This window comes from Salmo trutta, chromosome 12 (genome assembly GCF_901001165.1).
Source record: "Salmo trutta chromosome 12, fSalTru1.1, whole genome shotgun sequence".
Classification (NCBI taxonomy): Eukaryota; Metazoa; Chordata; class Actinopteri; order Salmoniformes; family Salmonidae; genus Salmo; species Salmo trutta.
Window position 1 is genome coordinate 80,943,790 of NC_042968.1, and position 19,488 is coordinate 80,963,277.

At 42.3% G+C, this 19,488-nt stretch overlaps 3 protein-coding genes across 4 annotated transcripts; all 3 read left to right on the forward strand.

Moving 5' to 3' along the window:
• Positions 1-592: 592 nt before the first annotated feature.
• On the forward strand, positions 593-3,967 carry LOC115202773 (uncharacterized). Its single transcript, XM_029766808.1, has 5 exons — positions 593-886; positions 2,129-2,387; positions 2,550-2,583; positions 2,745-3,027; positions 3,230-3,967. Exons 1-5 carry the CDS (start codon positions 844-846, stop codon positions 3,574-3,576), a joined length of 966 nt encoding a protein of 321 aa, XP_029622668.1. The 5' UTR covers positions 593-843; the 3' UTR covers positions 3,577-3,967.
• Positions 3,968-6,038: 2,071 nt separating this feature from the next.
• LOC115204364 (B9 domain-containing protein 2) lies at positions 6,039-7,546 on the forward strand. The gene is made up of 4 exons (XM_029769871.1): positions 6,039-6,148; positions 6,402-6,515; positions 6,621-6,746; positions 6,888-7,546. The coding sequence occupies exons 2-4, from the start codon at positions 6,428-6,430 to the stop codon at positions 7,199-7,201; spliced, it is 528 nt and encodes a 175-aa protein (XP_029625731.1). The 5' UTR covers positions 6,039-6,148; positions 6,402-6,427; the 3' UTR covers positions 7,202-7,546.
• Positions 7,547-9,118: 1,572 nt separating this feature from the next.
• LOC115204365 (transforming growth factor beta-1 proprotein) lies at positions 9,119-14,101 on the forward strand. 2 transcript variants are annotated; one of them, XM_029769872.1, is made up of 7 exons: positions 9,119-10,592; positions 11,919-12,188; positions 12,395-12,493; positions 12,608-12,758; positions 12,991-13,141; positions 13,296-13,406; positions 13,548-14,101. In XM_029769872.1, exons 1-7 carry the CDS (start codon positions 10,253-10,255, stop codon positions 13,593-13,595), a joined length of 1,170 nt encoding a protein of 389 aa, XP_029625732.1. In that variant the 5' UTR covers positions 9,119-10,252; the 3' UTR covers positions 13,596-14,101. The 2 variants fall into 2 exon arrangements, with proteins under 2 accessions (XP_029625732.1, XP_029625733.1); XM_029769873.1 differs by having other exon boundaries at positions 12,416-12,493.
• The last annotated feature ends 5,387 nt before the right edge of the window (positions 14,102-19,488 follow it).

Here is a 19,488-nt window from a genome sequence, read left to right on the forward strand (position 1 = left end):
TTGAGGCCTTAAATCACTGAGTCATAGTGCATGTTTTAGTGATTGAGGCCTTAAATCACTGAGTCATAGTGCATGTTTTAGTGATTGAGGACTTAAATCACTGAGTCATAGTGCATGTTTTAGTGATTGAGGCCTTAAATCACTGAGTCATAGTGCATGTTTTAGTGATTGAGGCCTTAAATCACTGAGTCATAGTGCATGTTTTAGTGATTGAGGCCTTAAATCACTGAGTCATAGTGCATGTTTTAGTGATTGAGGCCTTAAATCACTGAGTCATAGTGCATGTTTTAGTGATTGAGGCCTTAAATCACTGAGTCATAGTGCAAGTTTTAGTGATTTTAGTGCATGCAAGTATCGATAGGAAATACTATCAAGTGGCTCAAGAGAAGAGAGAAGCTGGTGGTTATGCATCATGTCAGTAATAGCACAATAGACAGTACAGATTATATGTGCTTTACCCAGTGAATGAGTGCTTTCTCTAATTCTATATGCATGAGTGAAAATGTTGCACAAATGGTTAGGCTATAAGTCATTTTGTAGGTTAGGAATTTTGCATTAGATTTGACCATTCATACTTCAGTATTATACTTTTGATTTGCACTGGCATGTGTTTTTTATGTGATTGTACTTGGCTTGCCTAAGGACAGTAAACCCAATCTCATTCCAAGCTTCTGAACTGCCCCTGTGTGGGATGCTCCAGCTGAATGGGGATTATGCCTCGGCACTAAAACATACCAAACACACACAGGCATGCTCACTAGCCCACTTTGCATCCTTCCTAAATACAGCCATCGCTCTCTCCATCTCTTGCGCCTTGTCTCTCATGGAGGCTAACCTTTAAATATGAGTGTTGCAGGGATTCACCGTGGATTTCTCAGGAAGTATGGTAAGACACTAGGTCTCCTCTCTTTTACTTTCGTTATTTTTGTTAGGTAGTAATAATTGGTAGGTTGTTACTTTAATTATTATTGTAATGTACATTTATTGATGTTTTTTTTTATGTATTAATTTCTGTAAAATAATGATTACCTTTAGTTGTGTGTTTTGGTACAAAACTGAAGCCTATGTAAAATCCATATAAATATTTATTAGATGATGGCTAGCATAAACAGACAAGCTTCTTTTGCATTATGACAACGGGGAAATGTTTTACAGTCTATGTCCGATGCTAAGCTAGATCTATTGAGCTTTACGGGCATCAATACAGCATGTATAAATTGACTAAATACAGGACACCTAGTGGTTAAGCTCTTTGGGCCAGTAACCGAAAGGTTGCTGGTTTGAATCTCAGAGCTGACTAGGTGGGGAAAAACTCTGTTGATGTAAAATAAGTGGGGAATGTTCCATCAACATACCATGCATTGCATAACGTGGAATTAGTTGGGCAAATGCAGAGAAAAATAGTGCTTTGGAGTTCTGGCACAGACAATCTAGGGCAGGAATAGATCAAGAATAGATTAGTAGATCAGACCACATCAGAGGGTGTTCAAACTCATTTGTATCAATTAACTAGGACATGGTCATATGATGCAGTCAAATGCCATATGCTAGTGGGCTAACAGCTGTTCAGACTGTCTCCTGTCCTGGACTGATTGTCCTATATGCTCTGATGAAGTGCATCACTTTGGTTCGCAGATGTAGTGAGTGGATCCAGATGTGTGGCACTGTTTATTCTAGTTCAAGTGCACGCTATAGGCAGTATTATCTGCTTGGTCCAGCCCCCCCTTGATCCTCCAACCATGTGACTTGTTTTAATCCTAAAGGAGGAGAGAATAGGAAGCAGAGAGTGGACATGTTTGAAACCACTTGCACACTGCTTCCATCATTATCATCATCATCGTGAAAAAGTTAGTTTAACCTGGTACTGCAGTGGGCTAAATCAGGGTCACACAGAGTGTTTCTTGGTAGTCTTAAACAAATCTACTTTGAAACAAAATATACACCTAACACACATGGTTAATCCTGCCATCGTGCTTTGGGTGTTAAATATTTCTGTTCTGAAAAATGTATGTAGTCCTAAGTGCCTCTAAAGAGCTTCGTCTTTGTTTGTTCCGCTCTCTCACCATCCATCATGCACTCTTCCTGCTTCATGTCCCCTGCTCTACCAACCTCCACCTCTCACTTCCAGGTGGCTTTATGTTCAAACAATGGAAGGAGAGGTACCTCATATTGACAGCTGACGGCTGTGTGTTGGTGAGTCGCGATGCAGTGTCCCCTCCTGACCAGATGGTGGCATTGCAGGGGGGCTGTGAGGCCATCGTGGAGGGCAGGGAGATCCTGGACCTGCCCAAGCTGCCCTCTGGAGGAAGCAGGGACTGCTGCTTTGCTCTGATCCTGCCTCAGGAGAAGTTCCTGCTGCTACTGGCTGACAACGCAGAAGACTGCAGGTCAGTTGGCAGAGCAATGTGAGATAGAGGCTGGGGTGGGATGGGGATTACTGGAGTTGGCAGCATTGTGCAGTGTCAGCGATTTACTTTCTTTCATCTCTCGTTGATGAAACTATGTTCTGAGTACTACTGAAGTAATAATGTGTCATATTCTCTCCTCAGTCAATGGGTCAACATGCTGAGGAAAGTGCGAGAGGTGAGTCTATGCCTCCTTAATTTGAATCTTAATTCGCCCTCCTCATTTGAACAAACTGGGAATATTGTCAGTGATGTGACTGTGAGCGATAGCATTGCAAGATGTAGGGTATTCTTCCTCAACGGTTTGATATCACAGCTATACACTTTTCTACTCTACAGAGTGTATCGTCACCAATGTCCTCCTGTAGACGCCATAATGCTTCGACACGATGCATCACTGACAGAGACCCGCTTCCAGACCCCATTTCTGACAAAGATCCCCCAACTCCACCGCTCAGTGATATGGAGATCTTATCTCCTGGGCCAAGATACCCTGGGCCAAGATCTTCTGGGCCAAGATCTCCTGGGCCGAGATCTCCTGGGCCAAGATCTCCAGTCTTAATCTCTGTTGGGCCAAATTCTCCTGGGCCAACCACAGGCGACAATCAACAAAAGGAAAATGGTGAGAAATACGGGACGTACGGACATCGCTATACAAACTTGTTTATGCAATTTTGTCTCTGAATTAATTTACCCACTGTCTACGTGACTGTTGAAGTTTTTCTTTGGATGAGTCTGTAGAAAAAAAAGCCTGCAGTCCAGTGGTGTAGAGTAGACAGCAACTAAGGATGTGCATGACACTCTCTCTCCACCCTCCACCACAGGCCAGAAAACTCCCCACATGAAGAGGGACAAAGGGACTAGTCGTTCAGTGGGCTGTCTGCGCCATGGCACCAGCCATGATGCCCAGGCAGTGAGGGCTGTGTATCTGCTGATGGGAGGGGCCGCTGCTTCCTCTGCCATGGGTTACCTGGGTGCATGCTCTCCTGCTAATCCTGACGTAAGGCCTCCTGACCTGCCGCCCACCACAGACTTCTCTAACCTGGGCTCAGCAGGGGCATACCACTCCTGCAACCAGACTGTTGTTGACTCTCCTCACTTCCACAGCTTTGACTTTGAGGGGGCAGACTCAGACTTTGATGCCTTTGACTGTGGGGGATTTTCATTCTAGGGGGGAAATGATGATTTACCTAACGTCAAGACTTTCAATCCTCCTGTTCATCCTTTATGAAAATACAAGGGCAATAATTGCCTCTTATTGTTGCCACCCTTTGTAAGTGATATGCACTGATGCAAAACATTTGAGCTATTTTATCTTATCTTTGATATAATTTATTTGGTTATAACCTGTCTGTTGTCATCCTCTGGCTATGGAGAGAGCGTGGATTTCTTGATGCTGTTTTAAATGATGTAATGTAAGCATACCTTGTCTTTATAACTATTTGCCCCACACCTATCTCCTTAACTTTTGCTCTGCCATGTGTTAGCTAAGTTCATTGTCATTGTTTCGTTTCCTTATTTATATGTTGCTTAAATAAATGCCAGGGTTCTTGTCTCTTTCATACTTGTCTCTTTCTTGTCTCTTTCATACCCATAGCGAGCAATACGCAGCCTTGTGTAGCCTAGCACACATTAATGCATCATGACATTAGGGGTGAGTGGGGTAAGTGGAGCAATTTTTTACATTCAGCGTCACTCTGTCAAGGGAAATATAGTATTATTTATTTTAAAAATATCTACATATATTTATGAATGTTGTGTATATCTGGAAATAATCACAATTCATGTAAACATTACAATTTTGAAAACATAGCTTGTACAGAAAAAGTGGACTCTTGGCACAACTTACCCAGGTATGGGGTAGATTTAGCCGCCTACAAATGACTGTACTGAATGAAATATTACCACTACCTTTTTAAAACCCTGTCTATCTTTATTTCACAAACACAATTCAACACAATAACTATCACTTTCTTGTCTTTCAATCATTTTAAAGTGGCAATATGTAACTTTTTGGGCGACCCGACCAAATCCACATATAAATGTGAGTTATAGATCTATCATCCTACTTGAAAGCAAGTCTAAGAAGTGGTAGATCTGTTCTATGTGTGCTATTTCTATGCTTCCTGTTCATAAGTTTTGGTTTTGCTCTATTCATTTCGTTTTTGTACACCAGCTTCAAACATCTGAAACAACAATATTTTTGGTTATGGAAAATATATTTCACAGTGGTTTAGATGTTACAATGATTCTCCATACTATACTAAGTTATTTTGTCAAATAAACTGAAATTAGGCGTCTATTAGAGTTTTAGCAACCAGGAAATGGTGGAGCGATTTCTGCATAGTGCATCTTTAAGCATATTTCAATACAGGCTTATCACCTACAAAAAAACATTGTACTTTTTTTTTACACTTGTGACATAGGCCAGGCCCTGTTGTTACCTCATATCCCAGCGATAATACTTTGCATTAAGTCTGGGAAGAAACACTGACATTTGCTCAACTTGCCATTGGCTCTACCATATTGGCTCATCTTACCCCATAGCCATTGGCTAAACTTACCCAAGGCAAACATTTTGACTATATTAGCCCACACAGCTACAAGGATGCACTTCCTGCTAGGCAGTGGTATGAAATACTTAAGTAAAAATACTTTAAAGTAATACTTAAGTAGTTTTTTGGGGTCTCTGTACATTACTATTTATATTTTTGACAACTTTTACTTTTACTGTCAATTTCATGCACTTATCAAGTGAACATCCCTGGTCATCCCTGCTGCCTCTGATCTGGCAGACTCACTAAACACAAATTATTCGCTTGTAAATTATGTCTGAGTGTTGGAGTGTGCCCCTGGCTATCTGTAAATTTAAAAATAAAAAAAATGGTGCTGGTTTGCTTACTATAAGGAATTTGAAATTATTTATACTTTTACTTTTGATACTTAAGTATATTTTATCAATTACATTTACTTTTGAAACATAAGTATATTTAAAACCAAATACTTTCAAACTTTTACTCAAGTAGTATTTTTCTGGGTGACTTTCACTTTTACTTGAGTAATTTTCTATTAAGATATACATAGTTTTACTCAAGTATAACATTTGGAAACTTTTTCCACCACTGATGCTAGGTTTAGTGCAACATATTGAAGCTTATAGAGACCCCAACTGGTGTATAAAACAATCCTAAAATGATCTATTTTGGATTAGATACAAGCAAGCATAATCAAATCTCTAACACAATATATTAATTTGACTTGGTGAAAATCCATTATTTGGACATAACTTGCTTACCACTTTCTTCCCACGTGGTTTCTTCCTTCACAGACTACATGAAATGATGACCTCATCCTAAATATTTGTTCAAAATATGAATTTTGTGCGTTGTTTCCTAGAAACAAGGGTGGCGCACGCATAGACCATTTGGCTCAACTGACACCACTCTCCCCTACATTACATATATTTTATTGATAGAAATATACACAGCCAGCTATACTATTGTGCAGTGTATGTGTAAGAAAACACTTCCATAGCAATAAACTAGTGGACAATTAATTTCCCTAGTTTCCTAAAAGGTCATCCAAGAATCCATACTGACTGTCGAAGGAAGGGAACAGAGCTGTGGATTTTGAATGCGCGCTTTGCCTGCTTTCTATCGTCAGCTTCCGTAGTTTCCTGTTTGGTTTCCAAGGAAATTAGGATCATGGTGGCTTCGGTATTTTCATCTGAGTGAATCCTTGGGGTATGTTTTTTTTACATTATTATTGTTTTTCACTGGCAATCTTTTATATAAATTGTTAAAACGTTAGTTAATCAAACGTGCTAGCTTGCTAGCTAACCAACAACCATTTTGCAGGCCAGCTATGTTGACGAATGTATCTTTTGACCCTACGAGGCTAGCTAACGTTACTCTTAACTAACGTTAATCCCAGCTAACTAGTGACTGTAAACAGAGATTTCCACCAATTCAACGTTATTATGTTCTCTACCTGCAGGCAAAGGAGCTGCACAGATACCGGTAATGGCAGAGCTGCACATTATCGGTCAGATCGTTGGGGCTAGCGGCTTCCCTCAGAGCAGTCTCTTCTGTAAATGGGGAATTCATACAGGTGTTTTTCGTTATAATCAGATTATTTTGAGTATGATGTATACTTGACCTTATCCGTTATGGTTGTGATTCTCAGTTTCCAACAACACTTATCTCGTTATGTAAGGAGGTGCATGGAGACTTCTCTCTGGCCTGAAGGAGGGGCAGACCCAGGTGGATTTGCCTCAGACGGGGGATATGGCATACTGGAGTCATCCCATTGATCTGCACTACACCACTAAAGGACTGCAAGGTAACAAACTAGGTTCCTGGCAATTTCAAAGTAACAGTTCATCACAGACGTAAATCGAAAGCTAGTTACAGTATATACATAGTCACATCTACCAAGCCTAGTTTTCAGGGTAAGACTTGTTTGTCTTTTATTCCCCTTCAGGTTGGCCCAAGCTTCACCTGCAGGTTTGGCACCAGGATTCATTTGGGCGCTGTCAGCTGTATGGTTATGGATATTGCCATGTGCCCTCCAGCCCAGGGCACCACCATGTACGCTGTGTGACCTGGAGACCACTGGGATCCTGGCAGGAGCAGATAGCTCAAACCTTTGTGGGTGGAGGTCCCCAGCTGCGCTCCCCAGACCTCGTATACAGTGGGGCGGACAGATATAGGCTGCACACAGTTGCTATGGGCACTGTGGAGCTGGAGCTCGGCATCATCATGCGACATTTTGACAGATATGGTGTAGAGAGCTGAAATGTAGAGATGGGACAGCAAAGGGTGAATGGAGGGAAGCCTGAATGGAGCACTGTATTGTTAGTGGGTGGGGGTGGTGTGGATTTGGACCATATCTGCACCGGGGTACATAAAAGAAGGTCAGATGAGATATTTTGCCTTGTGAGATGCGTTGATGTGGCATACATGCTGAGAAGAACCTTTCAACACCATCTGCCTTCCCGATTGTCAATATTTTTTAGAACATTTCATATCATCGAGGTTGTATTTTAAACAATGTGAACAATTTCAGTTTGATACTTTTCTATGAATTCCTTGTGTTTTATATAGTAGAATTATGTAAATAAATCAATACAATGTACCAAACCTGACGCCTTTGATCTTTGACCGAACTTACATATTTTTGCTGTACAAATATTCCCTCAAAGTTAGGCTTGCAAGTGCCATTACTGATAGGCACAATTAATGCACTCATCAATATTTTCTGTAATATTATGAAGTACTTATTATTAATGTTTGATAGTAGGTGGTAAACACAGAGTTGAGACAAAATATATTAACTACGAATATATTGTATCCATGTCAGTCTATTTGGATGATACTCTGTTTTTAGCACTTGCAAGTCTATTGAATTTAGCATATCAACCAGTTAACACAAGCCTACCAGACGAGCTAAATTAATTCTATGCTCGCTTTGAGGCAAGTAACACTGAAACATGCATGAGAGCATCATCTGCTGCAGACGACTGTGATCTCGCTCTCTGTAGCTGATGTGAGTAAGACCTTTAAACAGGTCAACATTCACAAGGCCGCAGGGCCAGACGGATTACCAGGACGTGTACTCCGAACATGCGCTGACCAACTGGCAAGTGTCTTCCCTGTCTGAGTCTGTAATGCCAACATGTTTCAAGCAGACCACCATAGTCGCTGTGCCCAAGAACACTAAGGTAATCTGCCTAAATGACTACTGACCGGTAGCACACATCTGTAGCTATGAAGTGCTTTGAAAGGCTGGTCATGGCTTACATCAACACCATTATCCCAGAAACCCTAGACGCACTCCAATTTGTATACCGCTCCAACAGATCCACAGATGATGTTGCACCATCTGGGGATATATATCTTTATACTATTGTCTGTACATATTGGTCCTAGCATTGTTGCTTCTGTCTGTAATAGTAAGGGTTTATTCTTCTACGCCCTTTCACACCTGGACAAAAGGAACACCTATGTGAAAATGCTATTCATTGACTACAGCTCAGCCAGCGTTCAACACCATAGTGCCCTCAAAGCTCATCACTAAGCTAAGGACCCTGGGACTAAACACCTCCCTCTGCAACTGGATCCTGGACTTCCTGACGGGCCGCGCCCAGAGGGTAAGGGTAGGTAACAACACATCCGCCACGGTGATCCTCGGAGCGCCAAGTCTAGGTCCAAGAGGCTTATAAACAGTTTCTACTCCTGAACATCTAATCAAATGGCTACTCAGACTATTTGCATTGACCCCCCTCTTTTACATTGCTGCTACGCTCTGTTTATTATCTATGCATAGTCACTTTAACTCCACCTCTATGTACATATTACCTAAATTACCTCGACTAACCGGTGCCCCTGCACATTAACTCTGTACCAGTACCCCTTATATATAGCCTCACTATTGTTATTTTACTGCTGCTCTTTAATTGTTTGTTACTTTTATTTTTTTTTGTATTTTTCTTAACTGCATTGTTGGTTAAGGGCGTGTAAGTAAGCATTTCACTGTAAGGTCTACACCTATTGTATTCGGCGCATGTGACAAATACAATTTGATTTAGGTTCTTCCATGTGAAACAGCAACCCTATACTTTGAAATGGCAGATGTTTCACAATGCTGCACACTTCCTGGACTTAGAGCTTCCTACTGTTTTAGTGCAAGAGGACAGGAACTAGACAGAAAAGCAACAGGAACTGGAATGAAAAGATCAGTGGCTGATGATGACTGCTAAAACTAACAACTCTAGGGTCTAATAGGGTAGATGATTTTCTACGGTGTGTTGTTTTTTTCTTATTTCTTTGTTTTAGTCTGAAACGTTTTGATTGACTGAATCTGGATATAGTAGACTAGAGAAAGAGAAGGAGGCGGGCCTGAGCTGTAACTGTGGGTGAGTTAGATGACGCTGTTATGATGTCTACTCTGCTCTTTCATTTTTTTGTGGTGGATCTCTGTCTTGGGTGTTCTCTCAAGTTTAGCATGGGAAAGTGCATTTAGTGAATGACACAGCCTCGGTCTTGGAACATTTGAAATGGTTAAGTAATTGAAGCAAGGAAGTTGTTTTTTTTACAACATTTCTTGTGCTTTATGCAATACGGTATGTTGCGTGCATGTATTTATGTAGAACTGGTTTAGACATTTACATTTGTCAATATTGTGCTCTTCTAGACTAATGATATTGCCCTTTGCTTTGGCTTAGTCTGAAGCAGTTTATCTGATGAAGGAAGTGAGTCAGCTGACTAAAACTTATATTCAATAACGGTGTAGGAAGAGACTGTCACATTTGCCAAAACAATTTGTTAACTGATTTGAACATAAATACATTTTTATAGAGAGTTGGGAAGACAGTTGAGACAACTTGACAATTTTCATTGAGATATTCCTCTGTTACTTTCCAAATCTCAGTTTACACAGGGTCTCCTAAGAGCTTGTTTGTTATTTTAAATTGGGTCCCAGGGACGGGGAGTAATGTGGTGATGTGCTGTAGTTCATTCATTCATGAATTGAGACTGCCTCTAGGGAGCACTGTGAGAGTCTGTGAGGCACCATGCCAGCGAGACAGTGACTCAGTTTAGGCTGAGCTCTTTTGGTGGTGAACTCTATGTGGTTCTCATCTGGGATCTGACCTCGGCTCCAGAGCTAGCACCAGTCTCCGAGGAACTCAACTTGAGATACTGAAGCCTCCTGGGTTGTTGTGACAGCAGCAGGAGAAGTACATTGAAATCAGCTCATGCAACAGGCTCAAACAGGACAGTAAATCCACATAATAGTCAACTCTGAAAGCCTGCTGTCATAGACATTGTTCCTCTTTAAAGTGTGCAATGAGGGCTGTGTGTTTGATGCTGACTGCCTTATTGATGCTGGAATATGTGTGCCGGAGTGACACCATGTCCACCTGTAAGTCTCTGGACTTGGAGCTGGTGAAGAGGAAACGTATTGAGGCCATCCGTGGACAGATACTGAGCAAGCTGCGGCTGCCCAAGGAGCCAGAGATTGACCAGGAGGGAGACACTGAGGAGGTCCCAGCTTCCCTGATGTCCATCTACAACAGCACAGTGGAGCTGAGTGAGGAGCAGGTGCAAATGTACATACCGCCTAATCAGGATGCAGAGGAGGAGGCATACTTTGCAAAGGAGGTCCACAAGTTCAACATGAAACAAAGTGAGTAGATATATCCATGCATGCTGTCTACATGCACACACATCCTGCTGCTTACACAGGCTCTGGCTTGTCAAGTTAAAGTGGATGCTTCTCTAGCCTCACTTCAGTCAAGTATAGGCGTGTTAAATGGTTGATGTGTGTAGGGGGATCTTCAAAGGTAGATTTAAGATATAAACAAGCTAGCTAACCACAGGCCTTCACCATGGTAATTGCATAGCAATGCAAAAAAGTAGGCATTGTATATATTTTGCTTGTTGTCATAATCTTTGATCATCGCACCCATATTTGGAGTGTAATAACATTACACCATATTGTCACTTACAATGTGGAGGGTAAGATGGGGCCAGTGGTTTCCTCTGACTGATTACTGTGTGCTTATTCTGGTTATCTGAATAGCTGGCAGGAAGGAACACTTGACTTAGTACGTGCTGTTAAATGACTCAGGTTCTGCCCTCGAAAATAAAAGGTCTGCTATCTCTGTCTACCATGTAGCATCTGTCTAACTTTTCACCACCCTGGATTGAGGCGCGCAGGATGATGCAGAGAGCTTTGGTAGACATGCAAATTATTATTAAGGCTATTTCAACCTTGTCGCATGTCGTGAATAAGATACATTTGAAGTGGTGCTCTAGTTTATGACTGAGCAAATGCATAAACTGCAGTTGGTGGATCATTTTTAGGATGTACATTTGTATAATTATGTCCTTTAGATAAGGTTGTTGACTGAAAATGGGTGTTTCTTCCATTGGTTTACTGAACTGACTGCAATGGCCCTGTCTGCTGTATGTAAAACCACGGCCTGCGTCAACCTTTTACCTCTCCCTACCAGATGTTTCCTTCCCTTTGCTGGGTCCTTCCCCCTTTTTGTCTAAAAGACAGTATACATCGCTACAGTGTAAACTTGTTGTTCAGGCAGAAACTCTGAGCAGGTTAGGTTTGCGCCAGAAGCTCTCAGGACCGTGCCCTCTGATTAGATCCTTTTTGATGCCGTTGGTTTATTGTAATACAGCAGCATGGTGTGATCTAGCTTCCAGAGCAGAGCCTCACTTCCTCAGCGTCCCTGTCAATGTGTAATTATTGTTACAGACTCACAGGGGTAATTTTGGCTCCGGCAGATAGCATTTGAGGCCAAACCTGAAACTGCATTCGCCTCTCTCTGAGAGTGCCTTTATATAACAGAATCTATCCACAATAGTTTTATTACCAGTACTATGGTAAAATGCAGCTTCTCTTTCGGTTTCTCTTTCTTTCTCTATACCCCCTCTCCGGCACTGACCGGTCCAGTAGTAGAAAGTACAAAAAATCATATTGACTCTCCTTTCCAAGGTGAGAACACCAGTAAGCACCAGATGCTCTTCAACATGTCTGAGATGCGGTCAGTATTGGGGACTGATAGACTGCTCTCTCAAGCTGAGCTCCGTCTCCTCATCAAGAACCGTGGCAAGATCGAAGACAACGAGCAGAGGCTGGAACTCTACAGAGGAGTTGGAGATAAGGCACGTTACCTGAAGTCCCATTTTGTCTCCAAGGAATGGGCCAATCGCTGGGTGTCCTTTGATGTTACACAGACTCTGAATGAGTGGCTGCAAGGGGCTGGTAAGTTACAATTTCCTTTAGGGTTGTAGATATAATTACATAACACAAACAGTATGTTGCAATACAGACAATCATATCCTGTTACAAATCTGTGTCTGATTGAAGTGACAAAGCATGTGAAAGAACTGTCCAACAGACTTTTACAGCTAAAACAGTATACCTATTCCTTCAGGTTTAAAAATAAGTTTGATACACCATTATATTAGTATTTTTGCAACACTTTACAGGAGAGGAGCAGGGATTCCAACTGAAGTTGCCTTGTGATTGTGGGAAACAAATGGAGGAATTCCTCTTCGAAATATCAGGTATTTGCAGTTTACTCCATTCACTGTATTGAAATCAACTCAAGCCATACGTTTTCTGCCAAAACCTCCACTATGAATCTCTTGCCTGACAGGTGTCAATGTTTTATACGATAGGGATGAACAAGCTGAGGGGAGATACAGAAACACTAGCCATGAAAATGCCATCAAAGCCTCACATTTTACTGATGTCACTTCCTGTGGAACGCCACAGCCAGCTTAGCTCTCGGAAGAAACGACAAACCACTACTGAAGAGATCTGCTCAGAGTGAGACTATCCTTTATTCCAACGGCCCAAGAGCACATTTAGAACGATCAATTCATGTCTCTTAAATGTGTACCAACAAAGTTAATCTCTTTTGCCAGATAGATATACTGTAGACCTACTTACAGGCCCTGTTAACACCCTCTTAACGCCCTGTTAGCTCCCTGTTAGCGCCCTGTTAACTCCCTGTTTGTAAGAAATAAGGTGTATAACTCCTAGGTGTGTATCCCCCCAGCAAATCGGAGAGTTGCTGTGTGCGAAGACTTTACATTGACTTCCGTAAGGACCTAGGCTGGAAGTGGATCCATGAACCCACTGGCTACTTTGCTAACTACTGCATCGGCCCCTGCACCTATATATGGAACACAGAAAACAAGTATTCCCAGGTAATGCTACCAGTCATGTTTCTATAGACGTCCCTATTGTTAACTGTCTTTAAAGAATCTGTACAGTTGGGGTGTTCAGTATTCAGAAGCTGTATAGCCACGGGGGGAGATGGTCTGTCCAGTGAGATATCTAGTGTTGTTTACCCAACTACAGGTACTGGCTCTGTATAAGCACCACAACCCCGGAGCCTCTGCCCAACCCTGCTGTGTTCCACAGGTCTTGGAGCCCCTACCCATTATCTATTATGTGGGGAGACAACACAAGGTTAGTGAATACTGTATAGTTAGAAGTATCAAATTAAACTCTCATAACATCCTCACCGAATTGAAATCATAGTCAACACAGCTGCTGGGTTTGAATACTTATTTATAATGTCAATCCATTGAATGTACTTTTTTTTCACAGGTGGAGCAGTTGTCCAATATGATTGTTAAGTCCTGCAAGTGTAGCTAGAATTACTGCACGTCTCTCTATTTTCTTGTCCATTGTATTTCCTTGTACTCATAGAGATCCAAAATGGGGGCTGATCCTTTTTGATGCCGCTGGTTTAGTGTAAAATGCTTGTCCCTTGGAAATCAGGATGTAGTCAAGACATTCATTTACGAAGGGTACTATTATAATTGTGTTTGGGTGGTGTCTCTAGTCTGCATTTTTCATTTAGCTTTTCCCAGCAGAGAATTTGTTTATGTTTAGTGATTTGTTCATGTTTTCTTATTTTATTTTAAATATATGTAGTGCTTTATGGAGTTAAAAAAAATGTTCTTTAGACATGTCCTGGGTGTGTCAATAGTCTTGACTAATTGTCACTGTGTTGCAGTATTTGTGCTCCCTGGGAAATATAGAGGCTAAGACGGGATTAGTTTGGGTTTACTACTTAAAATAATGAATGTTCAATAGCATCAACGTCCTCTCAATATTTTTGTCATTATTCTCTTTTGAATAAATGTATCTGCATCACACCACTTATCAAGTCTTTGACAAGATGGGGCCGATAGAGATGGCAGCTTCGCTTCAAGCCCTTAGGAAACTGTGCAGTATTTAGTTTTTTTAATGTATTATTTCTTACATTGTTAGCCCAGAAAACCTTAAGTGTTATTACGTATAGCCGGGAAGAACTATTGGATATCGGAGAGACGTCAAGTTACCAGGACAACCAGCACTGCGACCATGAATACAACTTTCCCAAAGCGGATCCTTTGTCTGCACCTCCCAGGGTATTTGAACTGATTCCAGAGGCCGACCCAAAACAACGCCGTCGGAGGAGAGGGTGCCGGAGCGGTCTTCTAGTGAGGCTTCGGTTGTGCGCACACCACCCACTGCTTCCGAGTATATTACTCGCTAATGTCCAGTCCCTAGTTAACAAAGTCGACGAAATTAGGTCAAGAGTTGCTTTCCAAAGAGATATCCAGGATTATAACATACTCTGTTTCACAGAGACATCGCTAGCTGGGGACATGCTGTTGGAGTCTTTACAGCCAACGGGATTTTCAGTGCATCGCGCTGACAGGAACAAACATCTCTCTGGTAAGAAGAAGGGCGGGGGTGTATGTTCATGATTAACGACTCATGAAGTAATTGTAACAACATACAAGAACTCAAATCCTTTTGTTCACCTGACCTAGAATTCCTCACAATCAAATGCCGACCCTATTATCTCCCAAGAGAACTCTCCTCGGTTATTGTCACAGCCGTGTATATCCCCGCGCAAGCGGATACCAAGACGGCCATCAAGGAACTTCACTGGACTTTATGCAAACTAGAAACCATATATCCTGAGGCTGCATTTATTGTAGCTGGGGATTTTAACAAAGCTAATCTGAGAACAAGGCTACCTAAATTCTATCAGCATATCGGTTGCAGTACACGAGCGAGTAACACACTCGACCACTGTTACTCGAACTTCCGCGATGCATACAAGGCCCTCCCCCGCCCTCCTTTTGGCAAATCTGACCATGACTCCATCTTGTTGTTCCCCTCTTATAGGCAGAAACTAAAACAGGAAGCGCCCGTGCTTAGATCTATCCAATGCTGGTCTGACCAATCGGATTCCACGCTTCAAGATTGCTTCGATCACGTGGACTGGGATAGCCTCAGACAATAACATTGACGTATACACTGACTCGATGAACGAGTTTATAAGGAAGTGAATAGGAGATGTTGTACTCACTGTGACTATTAAAACCTTCCCTAACCAGAAACTGTGTATTGATGGCAGAATTTGCGCAAAACTGAAAGCACGTACCACCACATTTAATCATGGCAAGGCGACTGGAAACATGACCGAATACAAACAGTGTAGTTATTCCCTCTGTAAGGCAATCAAAAAGGCAAAACGTCAGTATAGAGACAAAGTGGAGTCCCAATTCAACGGCTCAGACACGATGTATGTGGCAGGGTATACAGACAATCACAGACTACAAAGGGAAAACCAGCCACATCGTGGACACCGACGTCTTGCTTCCGTACAAGCTAAACACCTTCTTCGCCCGCTTTGAGAATAGCACAGTGCCACCGACGCAGGCCGCCACCAAAGACTGTGGGCTCTCCTTCTCCATGGCCGACATGAGTAAGACATTTAAGCGTGTTAACCCTCGCAATGCTGCCGGTCCAGACGGCATCCCTAGCTGCGTCCTCAGAGCATGCGCAGACCAGCTGGCTGGAGGGTTTACGCACATATTCAATCTCTCCCTATCCATGTCTGCTGTCCCCACTTTCTTCAAGATGTCCACCATTGTTCCTGTACCCAAGAAAGCAAAGGTCTTCATGACTTCATCATGAAATGCTTTGAGAGGCCAGTCAAGGATCATATCACCTCTACCTTACCTGACACCCTAGACGCACTTCAATTTGCTTACCGCCCCAATAGATCCACAGACGATGCAATCGCCATCGCACTGTAAACTGCCCTATCCCATCTGGACAAGAGGAATACCTATGTAAGAATACTGTTCATTGACTATAGCTCAGCCTTCAACACCATAGTACCCTCCAAGCTCATCACTAAGCTCGGGGCCCTGGGTCTGAACCCTGCCCTGTGCAACTGGGTCCTGGACTGACAGGCTGCCACCATGTGGTGAAGGTAGGAAACAACACCTCCACTTTGCTGATCACCTCCACAGGGGCCCCACAAGGGTGTGTGCTCAACCCCCTCCTGTACTCCCTGTTCACCCATGACTGCGTGGCCACGCATGCCTCCAACTCAATCATCAAGTTTGCAGACGACACAACACAGCCTGATTACCAACAATAACGAGACAGCCATCAGAGAGGAGGTGATAGCCCTGGGAGTGTGCTGCCAGGAAAATGACCTCTTACTCAATGTCAATAAAACAAAGGAGCTGATCGTGGACTTCAGGAAACAGCAGAGGGTGCACGCCCCTATCCACGTCGAAGGGACTGCAGTGGAGCAGGTGAAAAGCTTCAAGTTCCCTGGCGTACACATCACTGACGATCTGAAATGGTCCACAGACAGTGAAGAAGGCGCAACAGTGCAACAGCTTGGCACCTAAAACCCTCAAACTTTTACAGATGCACAATTGAGAGCATCTTGTCGGGCTGTATCACCGCCTGGTACGGCAACTGCACCACCCGAAACTGCAGGGTTCTCCAGAGGGTGGTGCATTCTGCCCAACGCATCACCGGGGGCAAACTACCTGCTCTCCAGGACACCTACAGCACCTGATAAAACAGGAAGGCCAAAAAGATAATCAAGGACAACAACCACTCGAGCCACTGCCTGTTCACCCCACTATCATCCAGAAGGTGAGGTCAGTACAGGTGCATCAAAGCTGGCACCGAGAGACTGAAAAACAGCTTCTATCTCAAGGCCATCAGAGTGTTAAATAGCTAGGCGGCTTCCACCCGGTTACGTAACCCTGCACCTTAGTGGCTGCTGCCCTATGTACATAGACTTGAAATCACTGGCCACTTTAATAATGGAACACTAGTCACTAATAATGTTTACATATTTTTGCTTTACTCATCTCATATGTATATACTGTATAATATTCTACTGTATTTAGTCTATGCTACTCCGACATTGCCTATCCTAATATTTATTCCTTAATTCCATAATTTTACTTTTAGGTTGTGTGTATTGTTGTGAATTGTTAGATATTACTGCAGTGTTGGAGCTAGAAACACAAGCATTTTGCTACACCCGCAATAACATCTGCTAAACGTGTATGTGACAAATAAAATTTGATTTGATTATTGGCCTTTTGCAGTTGAACCTGAGGTGAGGAAGAATGTTTTAGGCTTACCAGAGTTACTCCTATAATCAAACAATATAATGCTAATCTTTATTTTTTTAAATTCTGATAATAAAAAAAATGAATTAGCCTCCTTCTGTACGTGTATATTTGTATAGCAGACGCAGTATCCTGTCTTACAAGGATAAAGAAATGCATGTTGGTGTGTTGTAACATGCCGCTGACATATCTAAATATATATTTTTTATATTATCATACAGTGGACGCCTAAGCCTATAGGCCTATGCATGCAATGCCATGAGTAATTTAGTGCTAACATCTCCGACAGCTGAACCATGAGATAGACAATTAGGGACAATTCAAAATTTACTTGGGGAAGGGGGGCTGGCCCAACTCTTGGTGTCATTAAACCCCCCAACGTTAAAAATATTTTCACAGGACCTTCCCCTTGTACTCCCCCTATTAACTCAAAATAATGTTTAAGACCACATAACAATAACTGTAGCTACCCTGTGTTTTTAAATGTGGATATCAACTTTGCTACTTCAGCATGAATTTGTGGCACAGTCGATGTCATGTAGAGCTATGGGCTAGCAAATTGAGGGTTTGCCGAACACCACAGATGAGCTAACAGCTCTCCCTGCCTGTTTCATTAGACCTACACTACGATCAGAGCCGGCTGCAGACAATCAGGTGGAAATCCGATTTTCAAAATGTTGATGCTATATTTAGAATTACACCAAACAAAAATATAAACGTAACATATAACAATTTTTTATATTTTACTAAGTTACAGTTCACATAAGGAAATCAGTCAATTTAAATTATTTAAAAAATGTTTTAAATTCATTAGGCCCTAATCTATAGATTTCTCGTGACTGGGAATATAGATATGCATCTGTTGGTCAAAGATACCTTAAAACACAAGTAGGGACGTGGATCAGAAAACCAGTCAGTATATGGTGTAACCAACATTTTGTTTCATGCATGTTGTCCCACTCCTTTTCAATGGCTGTGCGAAATTGCTGGATATTGGCGGGAACTGGAACACACTGTCGTACACGTCGATCCAGAGCATCCTAAACATGCACAATGGGTGACTTGTCTGGTGAGTATGCAGGCCATGGAAGAACTGGGACATTTTCAGCTTTCAGTAATTGTATACAGATCCTTGCGACATGGGGCCATCCATAATCACGTGGAAACATGAGGTGATGGCGGTGGATGAATGGCATGACATTGGGCCTCAGGATCTCGTCACCGTATCTCTGTGCATTCCAATTGCCATCGATAAAATACTATTGTGCTCGTTGTCCGTAGCTTATGCCTGCCCATACCATAACCGCACTGCCACCATGTGGCACTCTGTTCACAACGTTGACATCATCAAACTGCCTGCCCACATGGCACCACACACACTGTCTGCCATCTGCCCGGTACAGTTGAAACCGGGATTCATCAGTGAAGGGCACACTTCTCCAGGGTGCCATCAAAGGGTGTAGCGAAATGCTTGTTCCTAGCTCCAACAGTGCAGTGGTATCTAACACATCTAAAAGTAAAAAAATTGAATTAAGAATAAATATTAGGATGAGCAATGTCGGCGTGGCATTGACTAGAATACAGTCATGGCCAAAAGATTTGAGAATGACACAAATATTAATTTTCACAAAGTCTGCTGCCTCAGTTTGTATGATGGCAATTTGCATATACTCCAGAATGTTATGAAGAGTGATCAGATGAATTGCAATTCATTGCAAAGTCCTTATTTGCCATGCAAATGAACTGAATCCCCCCAAAACATTTCCACTGCATTTCCGCCCTACCACAAAAGGACCAGCTGACATCATGTCAGTGATTCTCTTGTTAACACAGGTGTGAGTGTTGACAAGGACAAGGCTGGAGATCACTCTGTCATGCTGATTGTGTTTGAATAACAGACTGGAAGCTTCAAAAGGATGATGGTACTTGGAATCATTGTTCTTACTCTGTCAATCATGGTTACCTGCAAGGAAACACGTGCTGGCATCATTGCTTTGCACAAAAAGGGCTTCACAGGCAAGGATATTGCTGCCAGTAAGATTGCACCTAAATCAACCATTTATCAGATCATCAAGAACTTCAAGGAGAGCAGTTAC

Bases quoted from the DNA above. Each gene is read 5' to 3' on its own strand.
- LOC115202773 (XM_029766808.1), top strand. From the start codon at position 844: ATGAGTGTTGCAGGGATTCACCGTGGATTTCTCAGGAAGTATG. The intron at 887-2,128 runs GTAAGACACTAG...TCTCACTTCCAG, and splicing joins TGGATTTCTCAGGAAGTATG to GTGGCTTTATGTTCAAACAA. The intron at 2,388-2,549 runs GTCAGTTGGCAG...TTCTCTCCTCAG, and splicing joins GACAACGCAGAAGACTGCAG to TCAATGGGTCAACATGCTGA.
- LOC115204364 (XM_029769871.1), top strand. From the start codon at position 6,428: ATGGCAGAGCTGCACATTATCGGTCAGATCGTTGGGGCTAGCGGCTTC. The intron at 6,516-6,620 runs GTGTTTTTCGTT...TCGTTATGTAAG, and splicing joins TAAATGGGGAATTCATACAG to GAGGTGCATGGAGACTTCTC. The intron at 6,747-6,887 runs GTAACAAACTAG...ATTCCCCTTCAG, and splicing joins CACCACTAAAGGACTGCAAG to GTTGGCCCAAGCTTCACCTG.
- LOC115204365 (XM_029769872.1), top strand. From the start codon at position 10,253: ATGAGGGCTGTGTGTTTGATGCTGACTGCCTTATTGATGCTGGAATAT. The intron at 12,189-12,394 runs GTAAGTTACAAT...CCATTATATTAG, and splicing joins TGAGTGGCTGCAAGGGGCTG to TATTTTTGCAACACTTTACA. The intron at 13,142-13,295 runs GTAATGCTACCA...ACCCAACTACAG, and splicing joins CAGAAAACAAGTATTCCCAG to GTACTGGCTCTGTATAAGCA.